Genomic DNA, 22,869 nt, shown 5'->3' with positions numbered 1-22,869 from the left:
GTGGGTTAATAAAGGCCTTCTGAAGCGAATTTAAGAAAAATATCCATATTTAAAACTTTATAAAGTTCTGGTCGTGAAACCCTTGAAGTCTTCCTTTGTAAGCTGTGGTGGTTTAGTGTTTTTCAGTCACAAGATGGCGCCAGACAGTCAACGACAGACTCGTAGTACCCGGATGAGCGGTGTGTTATTCATTTTGGCGGTTGTTATCTGGGAATAATAACATACCGCTGGAAAGTGCGATTGACCAATCAGAATCAAGTATTCCACAGAGCCGTGTAATAGTTCTCAATAACAGCTTCTATAGACGTCTTTCAGGGTTGGAGCCAAACTCTGCAGGACAGCGGCTCTCTAGGACCGAACTTGCCCTGCTCTAAATGAGGAAAACTAACTTAATTGACCCTCCACTGTACCTTTATTTCTGAGGGTGCACAGACACACAGGGCAAAAGACACATTATTTGTACAAATACTTTAGCTAAAATTATGTTAAGTTAGCTAAGTTAATACTTGTTCAAAACAATCACTTACTTTTTAACGATGTTCTGTTTATTTTGATAAATAACATTTTTGTTCAATAAATATGCTGTCATAAAAATATGTTCATATAGAAACGAGTTAATATATTTAAAAAAGTAAGGATTCTGAAAGCATTGAATGAGATGCCATAATAATTTAATGTAGATTTACAGTAGTAACAATATTTTTTTTTTTTTTATATGATATGATTTATATATTTTTAAATAAGATTGCTTCATTATAAATCTCTACGGTGGACACCTAACTTAATATATGATATTTAATGGAAAAGACAGCTGTTTATTATCATGTTATTGTCTTTCGCCCCAACAGCAGCGCAGCCTTTTACCCCAAATACCATACTTTTACATTGTTATTGCATAACAAACACTGTTGTTTTAATTACCTTGAACAAAACTGAAAATCATTAAAGAGCACCTATCATGGAATTTTGAAATGTACCTTTCATGTAGTGTGTAAAATAGATCTAAGTGAACAAAAACATCCTGCAAAGTTTGAAATATGACCGTGCACCGTATATATAGTTATTTTCTTTCAAAAGTAAGAGTCGACTCGGAGTCATTTTTAAGAATCGTTAGAAGACCGAAGCTTTTTCTCTGACTAGATGACGTCAACTTGTCAAGTTATTTGAATACGATACGCCCACTTATTGCGCTCCAAGACGCCAGTGAAAACTAGAAAACATCATGGCAACGAGACGCTGTTCTGAAGTGCGACTCAAAAGCAAACTTCTTTCATCTGCCCAAGGATGAGCATTTGAAGACTAAGTGGCTTGAAGACAAACCATACATCGTCGCGATTGTGTGTTTATTAGTCTTCAAATGTCTCTATTTGCATGTTTCGCGATCTCAGGAAGCTTTTATTATGGACTTCTATTATGGCACATGGTTCTTCTTCGTCTGTCTGTACATGGACTACATGTGCACAGAGCGCCCTCCGGCTGCCAGTATGAATTGAAAACAACACAAAAGAGACTCAATCGCTCATGATTAGGCTATAACTGCCCATTTTGAGGAAGTATTGAATAAAAAATACTCCTCTGTTTAGAAATTTGACCCAGACATATGAGAATCTATCAATATGTCTCCTCATCTGCACACTTTTGAACTAAAAGCCCTGAGGGATGTTGATTTGTCGCGAGTCTTCGTGAGGAGAATAGAGGAGTTTTTTTATGAATGAGATCAGCTGAGGCTCATATTACAATCAAACGGTACCGACGCGGTTTTCATATTCATAACTCCTGACACATATTAACAAATTACTGTCACTATAAGACTTTGAGAATAAAACAGAGGTAAAAAATGGAAGCTTGACTCTTAGATCTTTTAAATGATGTATAGATTGACGTGGTAATTACTTACATCTGACAGTCATTTGAGCTAATTTAAACAAATAAAGCTTGAGGACGAATGTGCCCTCAATCCAGTTAAGAGGTTAAACCGAAAACCATTTATGGTGATGGGCGTTCCGTTTCCGAAAATATTTGCACAGACTATACCTATCAGTGATGCGCGGGTTGATCCAAAATGAGCGGGTGCCCGCGGCCACCCGCGGTTACCCGCGGTTACGAGTCATCCAAAAATATTTTTAATTATATTCGGGTCACGGTCGGTCGGATCGTCAATAAATCCTTATTTACCTTTTGAATGTTGAGCGTTATTAACTTTTGAATAAATGCTGACGCGGGACAAAATGCCCGATTTCCCAAAACGTTGAACTGAGCAATGCCATTGTACCATTTTAATAGGCTACTTTTAAACGCATTTAAAGTCAGTTTTATGTATTTTCTGAGAGGGGGCGGGATTTTTGTTGGGAAAGTCGGGGGAGAGACGCACACTTCGATTAGACTGGATAAACACATGCAGCATCTTAATTGTTAAGAAAATTAAACGAAATAAATGAATAAATCAAGCCTGTATTACATAACACTATAGGCTATATCATACAGCATTCAGAAAAATAACAGTTTGCGCTCCTAAGGGCTTTCACACTTTTCCAAATGTTTTCCAAATGTGGGCTGATGAATTCTTCAAGCCGGGTCGAAACATAAACATCGCGTTCATCAATAATATGCATCTGGAGCTGAAATGGAAAATGATGGGCCGCCTCAAGAACTTCCTGCTCTCGCTGCTGCACCTCTGAGCGCACCACGCCAGGGCCTGAAACATTTTCTCAATTGCCCAATTAGCTACGATGAGCATTTACTACTTTTAAAAAATGCGGGTCAGGAAGCGGGTCGGGTACAATATTTTCTTCTTTTTTTTGCGGTCCGAGTTGCGGGCGGGTTAGTTGAAAACGTCGGTCGGGTGCGGGTTGTTTATACATTGACCCGCGCATCACTGATACCTATCACAACTGACTGGGTCATCGGACCAATCACCGCAGATTAGCGTCACGTAAAGGCGGGGTTTTGAAAAGTGAATCACTAAAGGAATCATTTGAGAATCGCTGTCAAAACAGGTAAAAATAAATGCATGTTATAAGAAAACTTAAGTCTTTTTTGTCATTGCATGCACGCAAAACTGTTGTTGGGGACTTCTAAAACAATATTTGGAACATTTTAAATGCCATAATAGGTGCTCTTTAAGTAGACCTTTGTCTCAAAATATATTCAACAATTTCAGCGATTCTTATTTGCTACTTAAATCTACAAAAAATATTAAAAACATCAAATATTAGATCAAATTAGTGCAGAATCAACTTTGCGCTGCTGCCCGTGATCACGTCAAGGATCAGACAAATTTTTCACGTGCATCTTGAAAAGCGGATGTTTTGGAAAGCGCTGAGGCAAGTTTTTGTGCCGTCTAGTGGTTTAGAGGAGAATAAAATCAAAGGAGCCTTTTACCCCGTGGAGCCTTTAGCCCCTTTGTACCCTATATTCTCTCCCCTCACAATAACCAGTGATGGGCACGTTACTTTAAAAAAGTAATTCGTTATAGTTACTAGTTACTTCTTACAAATAGTAACTGAGTTAGTAACTGCGTTACATCATTATAAAAGTAACTAATTACCAGGGAAAGTAACTACGGTGTTACTTTTTTTTTTCTTCAAATATGTCAAATAACTTGGATGCCCCAATATTGTCACATGTCTAGTCTGTTTTGGTTGTGTTTTTGATTCTGTCACATGTTCCTTTGTCTTAGTTTCCCGCCACTAGTCTGTTTCCTTGGTTACCCTCATTAGTCTAGTTCTGTTCAGCTGTGTCTTGTTAATTATCTCGTTTTTGTTCTCTATTTAAGTTCCTCCCTGTTCATTCACTCCTTGTCTGGTCACCATTATGTTAAGTTGTGTTTTTTGCCTGCCTTGAGTTCATTGTGAATTAAAATACGTCTAAATCTGCATCTCCTGTGTCCTCTATTTGTTCCTGGTACACCAACCCGTTACAAATATTGCATGTTAAATGAATGAATTGGACACTAAATAGAATACATTTTTATTATAAAATATTGTACATTAATGTACACTATTGTAACGTTTCTGTGGGACAATGTGAGAGACACCTATCAAATTCAATGCATTATTGTAAATATTATCAGTAGACCTACTATAGTGTAAATATTATCAGTAGGCCTACTATAGTGTAAATATAGTGTAAATATTATCAGTAGGCCTACTATAGTGTAAATATAGTGTGTAAATATAGTGTAAATATTATCAGTAGGCCTACTATAGTGTAAATATAGTGTAAATATTATCAGTAGGCCTACTATAGTGTAAATATAGTGTAAATATTATCAGTAGGCCTACTATAGTGTAAATATAGTGTAAATATTATCAGTAGGCCTACTATAGTGTAAATATTATCAGTAGGCCTACTATAGTGTAAATATTATCAGTAGGCCTACTATAGTGTAAATATTATCAGTAGACCTACTATAGTGTAAATATTATCAGTAGGCCTACTATAGTGTAAATATAGTGTAAATATTACCAGTAGGCCTACTATAGTGTAAATATAGTGTAAATATTATCAGTAGGCCTACTATAGTGTAAATATAGTGTGTAAATATAGTGTAAATATTATCAGTAGGCCTACTATAGTGTAAATATAGTGTAAATATTATCAGTAGACCTACTATAGTGTAAATATAGTGTAAATATAGTTTAAATATTATCAGTAGGCCTACTATAGTGTAAATATAGTGTAAATATTATCAGTAGGCCTACTATAGTGTAAATATAGTGTAAATATTATCAGTAGGCCTACTATAGTGTAAATATTATCAGTAGGCCTACTATAGTGTAAATATTATCAGTAGGCCTACTATAGTGTAAATATAGTGTAAATATTATCAGTAGACCTACTATAGTGTAAATATTGTGTAAATATAGTGTAAATATTATCAGTAGGCCTACTATAGTGTAAATATAGTGTAAATATTATCAGTAGACCTACTATAGTGTAAATATAGTGTAAATATAGTGTAAATATTATCAGTAGGCCTACTATAGTGTAAATATAGTGTAAATATTATCAGTAGGCCTACTATAGTGTAAATATAGTGTAAATATTATCAGTAGGCCTACTATAGTGTAAATATTATCAGTAGGCCTACTATAGTGTAAATATTATCAGTAGGCCTACTATAGTGTAAATATAGTGTAAATATTATCAGTAGACCTACTATAGTGTAAATATTGTGTAAATATAGTGTAAATATAGTGTAAATATTATCAGTAGGCCTACTATAGTGTAAATATAGTGTAAATATTATCAGTAGACCTACTATAGTGTAAATATAGTGTAAATATAGTTTAAATATTATCAGTAGGCCTACTATAGTGTAAATATAGTGTAAATATTATCAGTAGGCCTACTATAGTGTAAATATAGTGTAAATATTATCAGTAGGCCTACTATAGTGTAAATATTATCAGTAGGCCTACTATAGTGTAAATATTATCAGTAGGCCTACTATAGTGTAAATATAGTGTAAATATTATCAGTAGACCTACTATAGTGTAAATATTGTGTAAATATAGTGTAAATATTATCAGTAGGCCTACTATAGTGTAAATATAGTGTAAATATTATCAGTAGACCTACTATAGTGTAAATATAGTGTAAATATAGTGTAAATATTATCAGTAGGCCTACTATAGTGTAAATATAGTGTAAATATTATCAGTAGGCCTACTATAGTGTAAATATAGTGTAAATATTATCAGTAGGCCTACTATAGTGTAAATATTATCAGTAGGCCTACTATAGTGTAAATATTATCAGTAGGCCTACTATAGTGTAAATATAGTGTAAATATTATCAGTAGACCTACTATAGTGTAAATATTGTGTAAATATAGTGTAAATATAGTGTAAATATTATCAGTAGGCCTACTATAGTGTAAATATAGTGTAAATATTATCAGTAGACCTACTATAGTGTAAATATAGTGTAAATATAGTTTAAATATTATCAGTAGGCCTACTATAGTGTAAATATAGTGTAAATATTATCAGTAGGCCTACTATAGTGTAAATATAGTGTAAATATTATCAGTAGGCCTACTATAGTGTAAATATTATCAGTAGGCCTACTATAGTGTAAATATTATCAGTAGGCCTACTATAGTGTAAATATAGTGTAAATATTATCAGTAGACCTACTATAGTGTAAATATTGTGTAAATATAGTGTAAATATTATCAGTAGGCCTACTATAGTGTAAATATAGTGTAAATATTATCAGTAGACCTACTATAGTGTAAATATAGTGTAAATATAGTGTAAATATTATCAGTAGGCCTACTATAGTGTAAATATAGTGTAAATATTATCAGTAGGCCTACTATAGTGTAAATATAGTGTAAATATTATCAGTAGGCCTACTATAGTGTAAATATTATCAGTAGGCCTACTATAGTGTAAATATTATCAGTAGGCCTACTATAGTGTAAATATAGTGTAAATATTATCAGTAGACCTACTATAGTGTAAATATTGTGTAAATATAGTGTAAATATAGTGTAAATATTATCAGTAGGCCTACTATAGTGTAAATATAGTGTAAATATTATCAGTAGGCCTACTATAGTGTAAATATAGTGTAAATATTATCAGTAGACCTACTATAGTGTAAATATAGTGTGTAAATATAGTGTAAATATTATCAGTAGGCCTACTATAGTGTAAATATAGTGTAAATATTATCAGTAGGCCTACTATAGTGTAAATATAGTGTAAATATTATCAGTAGGCCTACTATAGTGTAAATATAGTGTAAATATTATCAGTAGGCCTACTATAGTGTAAATATAGTGTAAATATTATCAGTAGGCCTACTATAGTGTAAATATTATCAGTAGGCCTACTATAGTGTAAATATAGTGTAAATATTATCAGTAGACCTACTATAGTGTAAATATAGTGTAAATATAGTGTAAATATTATCAGTAGGCCTACTATAGTGTAAATATTGTGTAAATATTATCAGTAGGCCTACTATAGTGTAAATATAGTGTAAATATTATCAGTACTACTCCTTTAGTAGTGGAGCTCACGTTATCATCTGGGTTTTTAGCCACTGATTTTGTGGCGGCATGTGATGATGTGAGGCTTCATTAGATTAGAATGACTGGCCACAGACGTGGAGAGACTCTTTCTTCCTGGGCATAAGTTGCATGTTACATAAACATTCTGACCTTTCACCTCAACGAGGGAAAAGTAGCGCTTATACTTCCAGTTTGAGAAAGCTACCTTTGAAGTCGTTGGACTTGCCATCGCTCTGACTCCTCCTGGTCGTTGGTGTGTGTGACTGTGCATATATGTGTGTGCGTGTGTGTGTGTGTGTGTGTGTGAACTCAACCTATCAACCTCAACCTTGTCTCCCACCCACCAATCATCATCTGTTATGTGTACCACTCCACCCACGCACACCCGCACACACACACACACACACACACAAACACCAACCAGACCAAAACACGTTGCAGGTCCGACTGACAGAGAGCCTGATCGGATGAAAACCGCTTCGGTGAGCTCAATAATAGTAACGCCGTATTTTATTCTCAGTAACGCTAACGGCATTGTAACGGGAGAAACAGTAATTCGTTTGATTACTCGTTACTGAACAAATTAAAATATTTATCTATAACGCTGTTATTCCCATCACTGACAATAAACCAACCCCTAAACCTGCCCATCACACAAAACTTTCTGCAGTTTTACATGTGAAAAAAAGTCATTCTGAATGATTTATAAGCTTGTTTTCTCATGGGGACCTCGTGAGTCAGTGTGCATTCAGGTTGAAGTTCCCACCGGGATAGAAAAACATGAACACACACACACACACACACACACAGGACAGACCTGCTGGACAGATGAGAGTGACGCCGCAGAGATCAGACGGGTGACGGGCAGCATACACTCCTGCTACGTTTCCACCCATCGACGTGCCGATCAGATGGAAAGGCTTTTTGCTCAAACCGATGCTCTTCACAAACTACATAAAGAGGAAAACAGGAGAAAATACAACCAGCTGTTATTAAATAAACATCCAGTTTTTTTTATGTTGTAGAAGTGTTTTTTCTTGGTAATACGAAACATTCCATTTGATCATTTTGCAAACATTATGGGAACATTTTAAAAACAAGTAGTACATAAAAAAATTCTATTAACGTTCATGGAGGAACGTTTGCTCATAATTGACGTTCTGAGAACATTCCCTTTTAGCTGGGATATACAATCATCAGGGATAACATTATGACCACCTGACTAATATTGTGTTGGTCCCCCTTTTGTTGACCCATCAAGGCTTGGACTCCAGGCTTGGTATCTGGCAACAAGATGTTAGCAGCAGATCCTTTCTATCAGAACCAGCATTAACTTCTCAGTTTGATCGGCCCACACGGGCCAGCTTTCGCTCCCCACATGCATCAATGAGCCTTGGCCGCCCATGACCCTGTGGCTGGTTCTCCACTGGTCCTTCCTTGGAGCACTTTTGATAGAGACTGACCACTGCAGACCAGGAACACCACACAAGAGCTGCAGTTTTGGAGATGCTCTGACCCGTCACAATCTGGCCCTTGTCAAACTTGCTCAAATCCTTACACTTGCCCATTTTTCCTGCTTCTAACACATCAACTCTGAGGACAAAATGTTCACTTGCTGCCTAATATATCCCACCCACTAACAGGTGATGAAGAGATCGTCAGTGTTATTCACTTGTCATAATGTTATGCCTGATTTTGTGTATCTTAGCTGCATAAGGGTGATGCAACAGTATTCAGACACTCATCAAATAAAACAGGTTATTTTTAATCTGCATTCATCAAAACAAGGAGGTTCACCCTTCTTCCAGAAACAAAGCTCCAGAAAATGCCTCATTCGGTGTAATCAGCTCGAGTCTGCTCATCCGTGCAAATCAGTAAGTTGCTTTAAATGACAGACAACCTTAAATGAGCCAAAATCAATCATGTACGGGCCGTATATTTCATGCTGGGAAACACAGTGCCCCGGGTTTGAAGAAGGGCATCTATTTTAGGCACAAGTCTGTGCTGTTGAAGGAGAGCTGATTAGCTCTGGGAGAAGAATAGAGATATTGAAGACACAAGGGCTTTTCACTGATCTCAAGATCCTTCAGAGAAATCTCAACATGTAAGCCTAATAAATCCACTGTGTCATCAAGAGAAACGTATTAGTCTACACATACTGTGTGATGCTCAGCCAGACAGAAAAACTGGGTCAGTGGCTGGGAATTCAAGTTACATTACATCACACATTACACAAGTGACAGATTTTAGGAACAGGGACTTATATTTATCTACTTTGTATGAATTAAAAATAAACAATTTGACATTAAATTATTATTATTATAACTTAATCTTACATCTTGTGGATATGTGTGTGTGTGTGTGTGTGTTTGTGTGTGTGTGTGTGTGTGTGTGTGTGTGTGTGTGTGTGTGTGTGTGTGTGTGTGTGTGTGTGTGTGTGTGTGTGTGTGTGTGTGTGTAATTAAATGTGTTACTTTTTAATTTAACACAATTTTAATATTAAACATGTTTTTACTACATCCATGAAATCATTTTCCCACCTGATGTATACATTTGACTTGGCCCTCTATGGAACAGATTTTTAAAAATGGGACTATGTATTAAATGTATGTATTAAAAATAAATAATTTAAAAATAAAATACTGTTGATACTTTTTAAATATATCTTGGGGATTATATATATATATATATATATATATATATATATATATATATATATATATATATATATATATATATATATATATATATATATATATATAAATATATGAAGTTTCAGAAATTACTTAGAGTAGCATTAGCTAGAATAGGGAGGGATTGAAATGTAATTTTTTTATGATGATGCGGTTAAGTGTAAATTATAAATTATACATTTATTTAAAAATGATTATTTTTATTACATTATTATTATTATTATTATTTTATTAATTTCCCACCTGATGTATCCGTTTGACTTGGCCCTCTATGGAATAATCCTCAGCACCGGTGCGTGTCGTACCTTCATGTCCCGGCATGTCAACACACACCAAGTGCACATTTCTAGGGAGAAACTACAAAAGCAAAGAACATCAGTCAAACATTTATCCTTTTACTTTATGATCTGATCCATTTATATAAGGGATAGTTCCCCCAAAATTGAATATTCTGTCATTATTCACTCTCCCTCATGTCGTTGCAAACCCGTCAGACCTTCAGACACAAATGAAGATGTTTCTGATGAAATCCGAGAGCTCTCTAGTGTTGGCACATGTGAGGAGTGTGTGTGTGTGTGTGTGTGTGTGTGTGTGTGTGTGTGTGTGTGTGTGAGACCTGGTGAGTGTAGCATTTTGATTGGTGGTGTTTGGAAAAGCAAAGCAAGTCACTTCCTGTTAGATTGTGTTTTAGGCAGAGAATTGTGTGTAGCGTTTTGAGAAAAGTGTTTTATGTGATTGAAAACTGAGTCAAAGGCTGAGAAATAGCTTGACATGAACAGATTTTGTGTGTAAGCAGTTGTCAAAAATGCAATAATAATTTTGTTTGTTTCATATTTTAAGATATTTTAAAGTCTGTTTTGTCTGGATATGAAAAACTAAACACATAATGCAGAGACAGAAATAAAGTCAACTGATTTTATTATCATGAATAGTAGTTTTGTCATTGAGGAAATAGTTTCTCTATGGCGCTGAAACCTAAAGATGTCCGAGTTCCGGTCCCATCGCAACTGATACTCAACTGCCATTGGCTCATCTGTGTTCGAGGGGCGGGGCTTACCGATAGGTCAATTCTTAAGAGTGCAGCTTTTGGAACCGTGATAAGTTTTCCCTCAGTAATTGTTTGCGTTATCGCACTCATGGTTAATGTTTGCTTGCTGTCGTCTGCTGTGTTGTGACCGAAATAGCGCGCGAGAGCGGTAGCACATTCGCAAAACAGTTTTGTGATATAAATGATATAGCCTATTTTAATGATCAAAATTAAAAATGGTATATATATAGCCTATGTATATGTGTGTGTGTAAGTATGCATGCATGTATTTCTGTGCATGCTTTCTCTCTCTCTCGCGCGCGTTCTCTTTCAGTCACAACACAGTATGTATAGAGCCAGTTTATTTTTTCTTAGTTACAAAACCGAACCCAACCTGAACCCAAGGCTGTATATTAAACATTAGCCCGGGTAGCAGACCTCAAAATCTATCTCTAGCATCACACGCATGCTCACGTGAACAGCATCGGTCAACGGTAAGCCGGTGTTCTGCAGATCCCCGTAACCTCCCTCTGGCCATTGTGCTCTGGTCTACCATCACAAGAACGGTTATTATGGTTGAACTGACTGTGCCATGGGAAGACAGCCTAGAGTCTGCTTTTGAGAGGAAAAAGGAGAAGTACGCAGACCTATCCGCTGCATGCACAGAGGCAGGGTGGCATGCTGATATGGCCGCTAGCAGCATATCACCCTGTAGCCCAAGACTGGTTTCCCACTGAAGCTAAGTGGTCTGTGTGAGTCCTAATGCCCCAGTATAGTGATGGGGACACGATACTGTAACAAGCACCGTCCTTCGGATGAGACGTTAAACTGAGGTCCTGACTCTCTGTGGTCATTAAAAATCCCAGGATGTCCTTTGATAAAGAGTAGGGGTGTAACCCCGGCATCCTGATCTCCTAATCATCCCCATATATACACTCACCTAAAGGATTATTAGGAACACCATACTAATACTACGCCTTCAGAACTGCCTTAATTCTATGTGGAATTGATTCAACAAGGTGCTGAAAGCATTCTTTAGAAATGTTGGCCCATATTGATAGGATAGCATTTTGCAGTTGATGGAGATTTGTGGGATGCACATCCAGGGCACGAAGCTCCCGTTCCACCACATCCCAAAGATGCTCAATTGGGTTGAGATCTGGTGACTGTGGGGGCCATTTTAGTTCAGTGAACTCATTGTCATGTTCAAGAAACCAATATGAAATGATTGGAGCTTTGTGACGGTGCATTATCCTGCTGGAAGTAGCCATCAGAGGATGGGGACATGGTGGTCATAAAGGGATGGACATGGTCAGAAACAATGCTCAGGTAGGCTGTGGCATTTAAACAATGTCCAATTGGCACTAAGGGGCCTAAAGTGTGCCAAGAAAACATCCCCCACACCATTACACCACCACCACCAGCCTGCACAGTGGTAACAAGGCATGATGGATCCATGTTCTCATTCTGTTTATGCCAAATTCTGACTCTACCATCTGAATGTCTCAACAGAAATCGAGACTCATCAGACCAGGCAACATTTTTCCAGTCTTCAACTGTCCAATTTTGGTGAGCTCGTGCAAATTGTCGCCTCTTTTTCCTATTTGTAGTGGAGATGAGTGGTACCCGGTGGGGTCTTCTGCTGTTGTAGCCCATCCGCCTCAAGGTTGTGTGTGTTGTGGCTTCACAAATGCTTTGCTGCATACCTCGGTTGTAACAAGTGGTTATTTCAGTCAAAGTTGCTCTTCTATCAGCTTGAATCAGTCGGCCCATTCTCTAGCATCAACAAGGCATTTTCGCCCACAGGACTGCCGCATACTGGATGTTTTTCCCTTTTCACACCATTCTTTGTAAACCCTAGAAATGGTTGTGCGTGAAAATCCCAGTAACTGAGCAGATTGGGAAATACTCAGACCGGCCCGTCTGGCACCAACAACCATGCCACGCTCAAAATTGCTTAAATCACGTTTCTTTCCCATTCTGACATTCAGTTCGGAGTTCAGGAGATTGTCTTGACCAGGACCACATCCCTAAATGCATTGAAGCAACTGCCATGTGATTGGTTGATTAGATAATTGCATTAATGAGAAATTGAACAGGTGTTCCTAATAATCCTTTAGGTGAGTGTATATATGATTGGCTTCATTACTCGGTCTCCTCTCCACCAATCGGCTGGTGTGTGGTGGGCGTTCTGGCGCAAAATAACTGCCGTCGCATCATCCAGGTGGTGCTGCACATTGGTGGTGGTTGAGGAGATTCCCCCCTTCTATGTGTAAAGCACTTTGCCTAGAAAAGCGCTATATAAATGTAACAAATTATAAATTACACCGTCGGAGGTGCGTCAGGCAGAAATGCCTTGCAGGTATTCCTACCTGTGCTTATAACTGTCTATGGAGGGTTCAGAAATATTTCATCAAAAATATCTTCATTTGTGTTCTGAAGATGAACAAGGTCTTACGGATTTGGAATGACATGAGGGTGAGTAATTAATGACAGAAATGTCATTTTTGAGTGAACTATCCCTTTAAAGCTCCCATGGCATGGCATTTTTCTATTATTTTATAATGTTTCCTGAGGTCTACTTATATTGTTAGTATGATTTTTACATCATAAAATGTCATAATTTAGAAATAAAAGGCATTTTTTCTATACTGTTATTACCCCTCTGGCTTGAATGCTCTGTTTCAGGGGCGTGTCTGCTGTGAGACTTCAGTGAAAACGGCCACTGTTGTGATTGGCCGACATCTTTGCATTTGAAATGAGTATTAGATTATGTTGCAGAGGGGGCGTGGTTTAGCGAGGTCTGCAAGCGCTGCCAGAGAGAGAAACGGACTGGGCACACAAGCTAGCTGAGAAAGATTTATTGTACCGAGTTGGTGAGAGCGCATGTTTATTTTGTTTGTATCTGAGAGCTCTGAATAAACACAAGTCCCAGTCACACCAACCCTGTTGTCTTCCTCCTTATTCTACCAACTTTGTAACACGTGGAACTACGTTTTTTACCATCACAGCCGTCGAGATGAACGAATGGTGAAAATGTTGATTATAGCATTATTTTTAGATCTTTTCCCATCACATGAACGGCTGCAGTGATGAGCATTGAGTACACAGTCGGTCTGTTGATCAGTGAATGCTGTGATCTCGTCATTGCAATGAGTTTTCTCTCACAAAATGTTTTGACCACAACCAACAAAAACATGACATCGACAGAAATACAGTAAGAGCTTTGTTGTGCAGGATAACAGGACACTTTTATGGATTAATGGACACTGCTACTCACTGTTTGTGGCGGTGCTGTCGAATCTGTCTCGTAAAAGTCTACGTTTGTAAAGCCTGTGCTGACATCGTGACCGATAAACTGAATTCATTTTCTCCAAATTCTCTGGGCGGGCAAAGCAGAGGAAGGGGAGGAAACCGCTCCCCATATGACGACATACAGGGAATATTCCCGATCGGCTCGCCTGAGCTCTCAATTTCTCAAAGGCAGAGCCGGACACACAGAACTCGGTTTACACCCATCGAAATTTCTAGCCATAGACAAGCTAGGGGAACTCATATTAATGTTAAAAAACCTCATAAAATGAAAATGTCATGCCATGGGACCTTTAAGAACAAAGTAATGATTTCAAAATCATGTCACAACCGTCAGATTATGTGATTTGTTGATCATTATTTCTGAGCCTTTTATATGATTTTTTCCCCCTTTAATAACATGTTTGAGTGTGAACTGTTGTGGTTTCTTGCCTTGACCACACCGAGCCACATGTCCTTGTGTGCAGAGAATCCGTGTAACATGAGGATGGACGGACGTGAGCCTGGATTCCCTCTGTGAGAGAAAGAGAAGCGATATCCTTCATATTCTGCATAATTCACCTGCATCCCCAGCCTTCTGCGCCAATACCTGTTGAACAAATCACCAAAAAGACTTGAATTAAAGGTTCAGTGTGTACATTTTAGCAGCATCTAGTGGTGAGGTTGTGAATTGCAACCGTCCACCGCTCACCCCTTCCTTTCGGAGCACATAGAGAAGCTACGGATGCTGACACTTAAAGCTACACTGAAGTTGGCAGTTTGATAAATGCAAGTTAATTCTTCAGCTTAATCTTTGTGTGCTAAAAAGGCACATAAGTTCCTGTAGAGATAGCAATACATATTCTCCTTTTTTTGCCAAATAAATGAAAAGCATGTCATCAATGTCTTCTCTCTTGCTGTATCAAAATCTCACCTATCTTTCCTCAGAGATGGTCCCAATAATGTGCTTAAAGTTAAGTTAAATTCAGTTTGAACATGATTACATGATATAAAAAAAAATGTTAATACTGTATCCTAAATTGTGGATAATTAAGCTAAATATCATATACTGAAGTAAAGTTCTGGAGTGTTAACGATTAAAAGAAAAAACAACAAGAACCGTACAGAACCGAAAACCGTGACCCTAACCGTGATACAAACCTTGGGTTTTGTGAACCGTGCCACCCCTAATATGCACCTAAAACACAATCATCTGTTGCAGTTTTCATCCATTTTATTCATTGTTTTTGGTATATATTCAAGTTCATTTTTTGTTAACAGACTGAGAGTCCATTGCTTTTATCGTTTTTGGTTGTTTTGTTCATTTATTGTGGATATTTAAAATGTTTTCCGTTTTCAGTGTTAAATAGTGTTTAGAAATAAAAATGTATTGATCTTTAAAAAGGTGTACCTGCATTATTATGCCATTATCATTATTTTAGATGAAAATGGTCTCTGAACGACAATATTATCGTTTATCGCAATAATTTCTTGGCCAATTTATCGTCCAGCAAAATTTGTTATCGTGACAGGTCTACCCGCGGTGTGGTAATAAAAACATAACGGTTCATTATGTAAGGTCTTTATACACCACTGAAAACATAGTTATGTATATTATATGGCATTTCTGTCAATAGATCCAAGAACAAAAATTGCATGAAAATAAAAGTCCATGCTGATGGATGCTATTATGCAAATATTATGTTCTGCATGTAAAATAGATGGTAATTTGATATATACAATGGTACTAAAAGTTTAAAATGCTTACATGTCATGCATGCTATTTTTACATTTTCTGAAGCAAATGCAAGTGAAGTTTACCTGTGCAAATTTCACCACTAGGATGCAAAAATGGTTGCAATGGTGTTGCTTACTGGCCCAAGTCACAATATCGCACCCAACGTATGGCTATCATCTACCGATTTAGCCCAATCCAGATGGGGATCGACCCCCGCACTTTTGATAAGGGAAAGTAGCCTTCGCGATTCGCTAACTAAAACTTCTGACAACGAACATCACATTCATTGTAAGTAATTCAAGCAATACAAAATTATCAAAGTAAATTGTGCAAGGTAGAAAGTTGAGACATCCCACATAAAAGGCTGGTCTCCAGGGGAAAGATTTGGCATTATGCAGGCATTTTGCTCATCCCTAAGTTTTGATCATTCATATGTACTTCTTATTACACTTAGTTCGTATTGTAACAATAATCAATATTATTCTATTAATGATCAGGCAATTTTAAAACATGATGGGGAGTAAAAATGTCTCCTGCGCCCTTGGTCCGATCACAAGACTCGCTTGGGGAATCATGTTCAAAATGCACAACGCCTATATTTGATGCTTTCTGAGTCAGAGAACACTGTCCATAAGCAATCCAGAAGTGACAGTGAAGGAAGCAGTCAGTCTGTCCAGCCCGGAGGCAAACAGCGGTTTTCATGACTGTGTCATTTAGAGCAAAGTTTGCCTCCCAGATATTACGAGAACCAAAGTCTACTGGGCAGCTTGCGTAAGATTCAACTGACATCAGCAACAAATGCACACAGCTAATGCATACACACACATTCAGCTTCCTAAATGCACAGAAACATCATGCATTATTCAAAGCTATTTGAATCATTGGCACCTTGTAGACATGCATGAACATGTGTGACGACTAACCCTTCACACAGTTTAGTGGCATGATAAAAAGAAGAGGCTGTTAAACAAACCAGCTTTATCACTGTGTACCAGATAAGAGACATGCTAATAATACAAGCCTGAAAAATCTGCCAGTAAAAACACCCACACTGAAAAAAATCATTGTCCTTGTGTTTTTTTTCTTCAACTTAAATCAGGATACATTTACTTGAGAAGCAAAATGACTGAAGATATTAAAGGGTTAGTTCATCCAAAAATGAAAATTCTGTCATTAATTACTTACCCTCATGTCGTTTGACACCCGTCAGACCTCCGTTCATCTTCGGAACAGAAATGAAGATATTTTAGTTGAAATCTGATGGCTCTGAAAGGCCTCCATTGGCTCAATGGCACGTTACACTCTCAAGACCCTTAAAAGGTACTAAAGACGTCGTTACAAAGTCCATCTCACTACAGTGGTTCTAAAATAACTTTATGAATCGGCGAGAATAGTTTTTGTGCGCAAAAAACCCCGAAATAACGACTTATATAGTGATGACGATTTCAAAACACGGCATCATGAAGCTTCGAAGCGTTATGAATCAGCGAGTCGATTCAGCGGTTTGAATCGCCAAATTTCAGCAGTTTGACACGCGATCCGAATCATGAATCGGCTCGCTGATTCATAACGCTTCGAAGCTTCATGAGGCCGTGTTTTGAAATCGTCATCACTATATAAGTCGTTATTTAGGGTTTTTTTGCGCACAAAAACTATTCTCGCCGATTCATAAAGTTATTTTAGAACCACTGTAGTGAGATGGACTTTGTAACGACGTCTTTAGTACCTTTTAAGGGTCTTGAGAGTGAACCGTGCCATTGAGCCAATGGAGGCCTTTCAGAGCCATCAGATTTCAACTAAAATATCTTCATGTGTTCTGAAGATGAACAGAGGTCTTACGGGTGTCGAACGACATGAGGGTAAGTAATTAATGACATTTTTGGGTGAACTAACCCTTTAAGATTATTACAGTGACGGGAGGTAGTGCTGGGCGGTATGACCAAACATTTATAACATGGTATTCTTCAAAATTATATCGGTTTCGCAGTATATGACGTATTATTTCCCCCTATACATTACCGGGTTTTAACCACATTTTCACTGATTGAGAGAGGAAATACTGCAGTAGATTGACCAGAATGCCCTATTTTACTGTCATGAGTGAATATTGGAGAAAAACTCCACACTGGAGTTAATTCAGGTTTGCAAAGCCCCACAAAATGATGCTGTGCGGAGACAACAACCAATAAAACACATGCAACACACTCATTACAGACCATTAAAATATAAATATTAACATGGAGAGAGAGAAAAAAAAGAGTTGAGGGCACCTTAAGCATTTTAAAAATCTAGCCCTATATAACATCAAACTGACAAAACGAAGGAGAAACGCGGAAGAACGTTTAAAAGGTCTAAGGATATCTTCAATACATTTAAAAGCACTATAGTCTCTGAACAAACGACACAGTTTAACACAGAAAGAATAAAGCAGTTCAATATTTGCCCATTCTTCTTTGAATTGTCAGTCTATTTATTAACTGTAGCAGAATAACCCATCGTGTCATCGCGGTCGTGATCAGACGTACGGCTGTATTAGTATCCTTTGCAAACATTTAATTTGAAGACGACGTGATGAAATATGTGCGCATACTGGTTCATGTTTAGAGCACTAGAGTATATGAAATATGTCCATAAAAAACTTGAACAGAAACCGTTCTCTCTCTCGCATGTCGTGTGTAGTTGTGTATTTTCCGCCGTAATCAAGGCCTGAATCTGAAATCGCCCCCTATAACCTCAAATAGGGCATTATCAATAGTGGTGTCCGAAACCATAGTGGACGTTATCAAGTGCACTCATTCTATCCTTAAACCGTAAAAAATGTTTTACACACCTTTAGAACAACCAAATCAAGCCCAGATTTTTTGTGCATGTTTAGATAGATTATTTAGGAAAAGTCACAGAGTCTCATGGCCCTGAGATGAAGGGAACGCTTTTTAAAAATGGAGGAAAAGTCCAGTGGGGTCAGCTGGACCCCAAGGGCCGATTAAGGGTTAACGGAAGCACTGTAAGAAATAACGTGTTAAAATGCTGAAACGTCATACTGAGATATCCAGGTCATTTGCACGTTCTTCTTCGAATGAGCTCTAATAAACTCTGAGGACATCGTGAAATGAAGTGTAAGTATCTCTCCAGCACTTACCAGTGATAAACTTTAATGAGAGCTGCAGGCCAGAGCATGAAAGAGGCAACAAATGCCAGGATGGGGATCGCCAGCGTCCCGCCGGCAATGAGGAACATGTTCAACATGTCCAAATCCATCCTGTTAAATAACACAACACTGACAAACGTCACAAAATACAGCGTTTGACCTGACCTCGTGTCAGATAGCTTCTAATAAGTATAACAGATTAGATTATCTAACCATAACTGCAAGATATTTTAAGCAAGGACAGAGAAAAAAAACAGAAATGGCTTCATGCCCAGATGTGCTGATCAATCAAGAGCGTGAAGTGTGGAAATGTAATGTTGTATATAATGCATTTTTATATAATTACATAATATATAGTGCTGTCAAATCGATGAATCGCATCCTAAATAAAAGTTTGTTTACATAATATATGTGTCTGTAGCCTACTGTGTATATATAAATACACACACATGCATGTATATATTTAAGAAACATTTGTTACATTTATATATGAAATATTTATATAAATTATATAAATATATATACAGTATACACATGCAAATATATATATATAACCGCATATATATATATATATATATATATATATATATATATATATATATATATATATATATATATATATATATATAATATTTATACAACAATGGGTTAATAATCAGTAGATATAAATCAACCGTTAAAACTGTTATGGGAAGTGAAACGAAACAATAAACATTATTAACATCACGTGAATTCGAGCATGATACACTTTCATTTTTACTACAAAGCAGAGATTTGGCTCAGACACATTGTCGCAATTAAATATTGCTTCACTTCACTTATTGTTGTATTGTAACATATATCAGATCTGAGCTTGAATACACTTGACAGTGAACCGCATTTGATCGCAATGTTATAAGCAAATGCTCTTTATACATAGTAAGCATACCTTTAAATGTCCTTATAATGGGAGAATGTCCAGTAAAGGCCGATCAAAGCACAATCATATCACCCCTTGATCTACGGAGACGCGCAGACTCGAAGCGCGTTCACTGCTGCGCGCTCACCGAACAGGGAAGTTCGCTCGTATTAAAGGGGAATGGAGGCGGGAATTAATGTTCAGTCGATAGGAATTATAAGCGAACATCTGTCAGGTGCACATCTGACATCAGAACGAATGCATTGGGCGGTGAATGTTGCTCCGTTTCCTGAGACAAACGTCCGTCAGGGGGCGCGTGGCCGCTCACATAACCAAAACTCACATTGAAACTCATATAGATTTCAGGAGGACGTCTGGTCTACTGGGTACATTTGTCCAATCAAAAGTATAATTAATTAAATAAATGAATTCACAAATGTATACCTCTTATACAAAAGAAAATCATATCTACGAAATGATTCAATAAAATTCGCTTTTTCTTCAGTAACCACAAACGGCTGTGATTGGCCCATCGTGACTAGCGTTGAGAAATGTAACAGAAATCAACTGTCAACGCAGCCTCTTGATTAGTTATACTTAAATACTTAAATTTAACTATTCTTGAATTTGAATAATACGCATTGGAAAGTTAAAATAGCATCATATTTTGCAAGCCAGTATTTAAAAAAATTTAAATAAATCAGCTTCTATCCGCTCATTGTGTTTCACTGGGAAATGCGCTTATTTAAAGGGGAATACCGCGGGAAAATAAATAAATGTAATTAACCCTTTCAAAAGTGGTGTCCACATTTGTAGACAGTTAATTTAACTCCATTTAGGGTTCATTTATCATGGTAAATTTTCTCCAAACCACTTGAGGGTGTCAGTAGACTGACAGCAATATCGTAACAGTGGCTACTGTCTTGTATTACAAAATTGTATTTGTTGACGGTCTATGATGACATCATTAATCCAAGATGGCTGACAGGATAGCCACGTTCCAAATGCCCCAGGCATTTATGTGAAAAACTTTTATTCAAGGAGGTCAATTGAGCTAAATATATATATATATATATATATATATATGTATGTATGTATGTATATATATATATATATATATTAGTATGTACAAGTATGGTGAATATGTCAATATTTTATCAACTAAAATTTTGAGTAAAATGTAGTTTTTATTCACCAAAAACTAAAGTGGAGTCAGATTGCATAAAGTCTGATTTCTGTAATCTGCTAGTATATCTGTTCTATTTTTGCAAATATGTTTTGAATTGTCTTATATTGTAATAAAACAGACATTTAACAAATATATCAACATACATAACCATTCAAAATGACATTTTACGGCATTAAATGGCAACTTTATACATACATACATTACCGAGACAAATTTGCATTTTGCCTTCCAAACAGGGACAGCACAGGTCAAGCACTCAGTACAGAATAATGTAGAATATCCCAGAGGACAGTGTGTGTGAGGAGTCCCATGAGGAGTACCTATATACCATTATATAGCCTATATAAATTAAATCATTATGTAATGATGAATTATTTTAATTTTATTTAAAATAATAGACTCTGTATATAAATAATCTTCTCGAAAACAGGACAAAAAATTACTGAAAGAAGAAACCGCATCAGCCCCTCGAATCTATGCCCCATAGGTGGGATAAATGACAGCTTAAAATGTTACCTGATATAATAATAATAATCTAAGACAAATTCAAATATTTTGTCAATAATTTACAAGTATTAACTTTTTAAAATTAAATAATGGCTTTTTTTAATTATGAAAAATAAACTAATTTGAGTTTGACAACAAATACACCTCAAAACACAGCTATACAGCAGAAAAAAAATAATAATAATGAATAATTTCTGAACATTCAGTCATTATTCACCCTTTTCTCATGGTTTCTCAATAGAATTCATAAAAGTATAGAATATAATAGCGTAGTTTAGGGGCTCATTGTGACAACATGCCCCACCTGCACAACTGGGATTTAAACCACGGCTCGTGTCTTCTGCTGTCAGATCAGCATTAAAGAACCATCTCAACTGTTAAATAACAGATAAGATTAAAATAATATCAGATTTGTCTTATTTTAAATCAACACAAAAAACAGAGATGAAAACTTAACGCAAGTAAGAAATTTACTTTTGCTATGATTAAATAAATGTTCAGTGATATCTTCCAAAGATTGGCGCAATTCTTTCTCTAAATAATGTTGATATGGCAACTAGTAAACACACTACGTTTCGTCATCCTGACGTGTGGAAAGTGTTAAACCATGTGTTACAACTAACCTGCGTTACTTTGTGCCCCGCTCACCCCTATTCTTATTTCAAAACAAATCAATACATTTTTTAAGAAATTGTGAGACATTGTGAGTATGATTTCATTTAATAGTTTAATTAGAATTGTTTTCACACCTATCATAGTCAAAGTCGACGAGCCGGCTCTTTTCGGTGAGCTGAGTCTAATGAGCCGGCTGTTTTCAGTGAGCTGAGTCTAATGAGCCGGCTGTTTTCAGTGAGCTGAGTCAAATGAGCCGGCTCTTTTCAGTGAGCTGAGTCTAATGAGCCGGCTGTTTTCGGTGAGCTGAGTCAAATGAGCCGGCTCTTTTCAGTGAGCTGAGTCAAATGAGCCGGCTCTTTTCAGTGAGCTGAGTCAAATGAGCCGGCTCTTTTCAGTGAGCTGAGTCAAATGAGCCGGCTGTTTTCAGTGAGCTGAGTCTAATGAGCTGGCTCTTTTCAGTGAGCTGAGTCAAATGAGCCGGCTCTTTTCAGTGAGCTGAGTCTAATGAGCCGGCTGTTTTCAGTGAGCTGAGTCTAATGAGACGGCTGTTTTCAGTGAGCTGAGTCTAATGAGCCGGCTGTTTTCAGTGAGCTGAGTCTAATGAGCCGGCTGTTTTCAGTGAGCTGAGTCAAATGAGCCGGCTCTTTTCAGTGAGCTGAGTCAAATGAGCCGGCTGTTTTCAGTGAGCTGAGTCAAATGAGCCGGCTCTTTTCAGTGAGCTGAGTCTAATGAGCCG

General features: G+C 37.0%; 1 protein-coding gene across 2 annotated transcripts in view; it reads right to left on the bottom strand.

The window, feature by feature from the left end:
* The window catches only part of abhd6a (abhydrolase domain containing 6, acylglycerol lipase a), a 27,052-nt gene extending 6,923 nt beyond the window's left edge, over nucleotides 1-20,129 (bottom strand). Inside the window, exons 1-5 of one of the 2 annotated variants that reach the window (XM_079844030.1) lie at nucleotides 19,853-20,129; nucleotides 18,916-19,035; nucleotides 14,492-14,648; nucleotides 9,964-10,077; nucleotides 7,845-7,977 (exon numbers count right to left, since the gene is read on the bottom strand). In XM_079844030.1, the coding sequence (XP_079700156.1) occupies nucleotides 7,845-7,977; nucleotides 9,964-10,077; nucleotides 14,492-14,648; nucleotides 18,916-19,034 (523 nt within the window). In that variant the 5' untranslated portion in view covers nucleotide 19,035; nucleotides 19,853-20,129. Of the gene's footprint in view, nucleotides 1-7,844; nucleotides 7,978-9,963; nucleotides 10,078-14,491; nucleotides 14,649-18,915; nucleotides 19,054-19,852 lie in introns of both variants that reach the window. The other variant, XM_079844029.1, reaches the window with a different exon arrangement.
* Between the last annotated feature and the right edge of the window lie 2,740 nt (nucleotides 20,130-22,869).

This window comes from Gobio gobio, assembly GCF_949357685.1.
Source record: "Gobio gobio genome assembly, chromosome: 19".
Classification (NCBI taxonomy): domain Eukaryota; kingdom Metazoa; phylum Chordata; class Actinopteri; order Cypriniformes; family Gobionidae; genus Gobio; species Gobio gobio.
The sequence above is the reverse complement of the archived record's forward strand: the minus strand, read 5'-3'. Positions and strand labels throughout refer to the sequence as shown.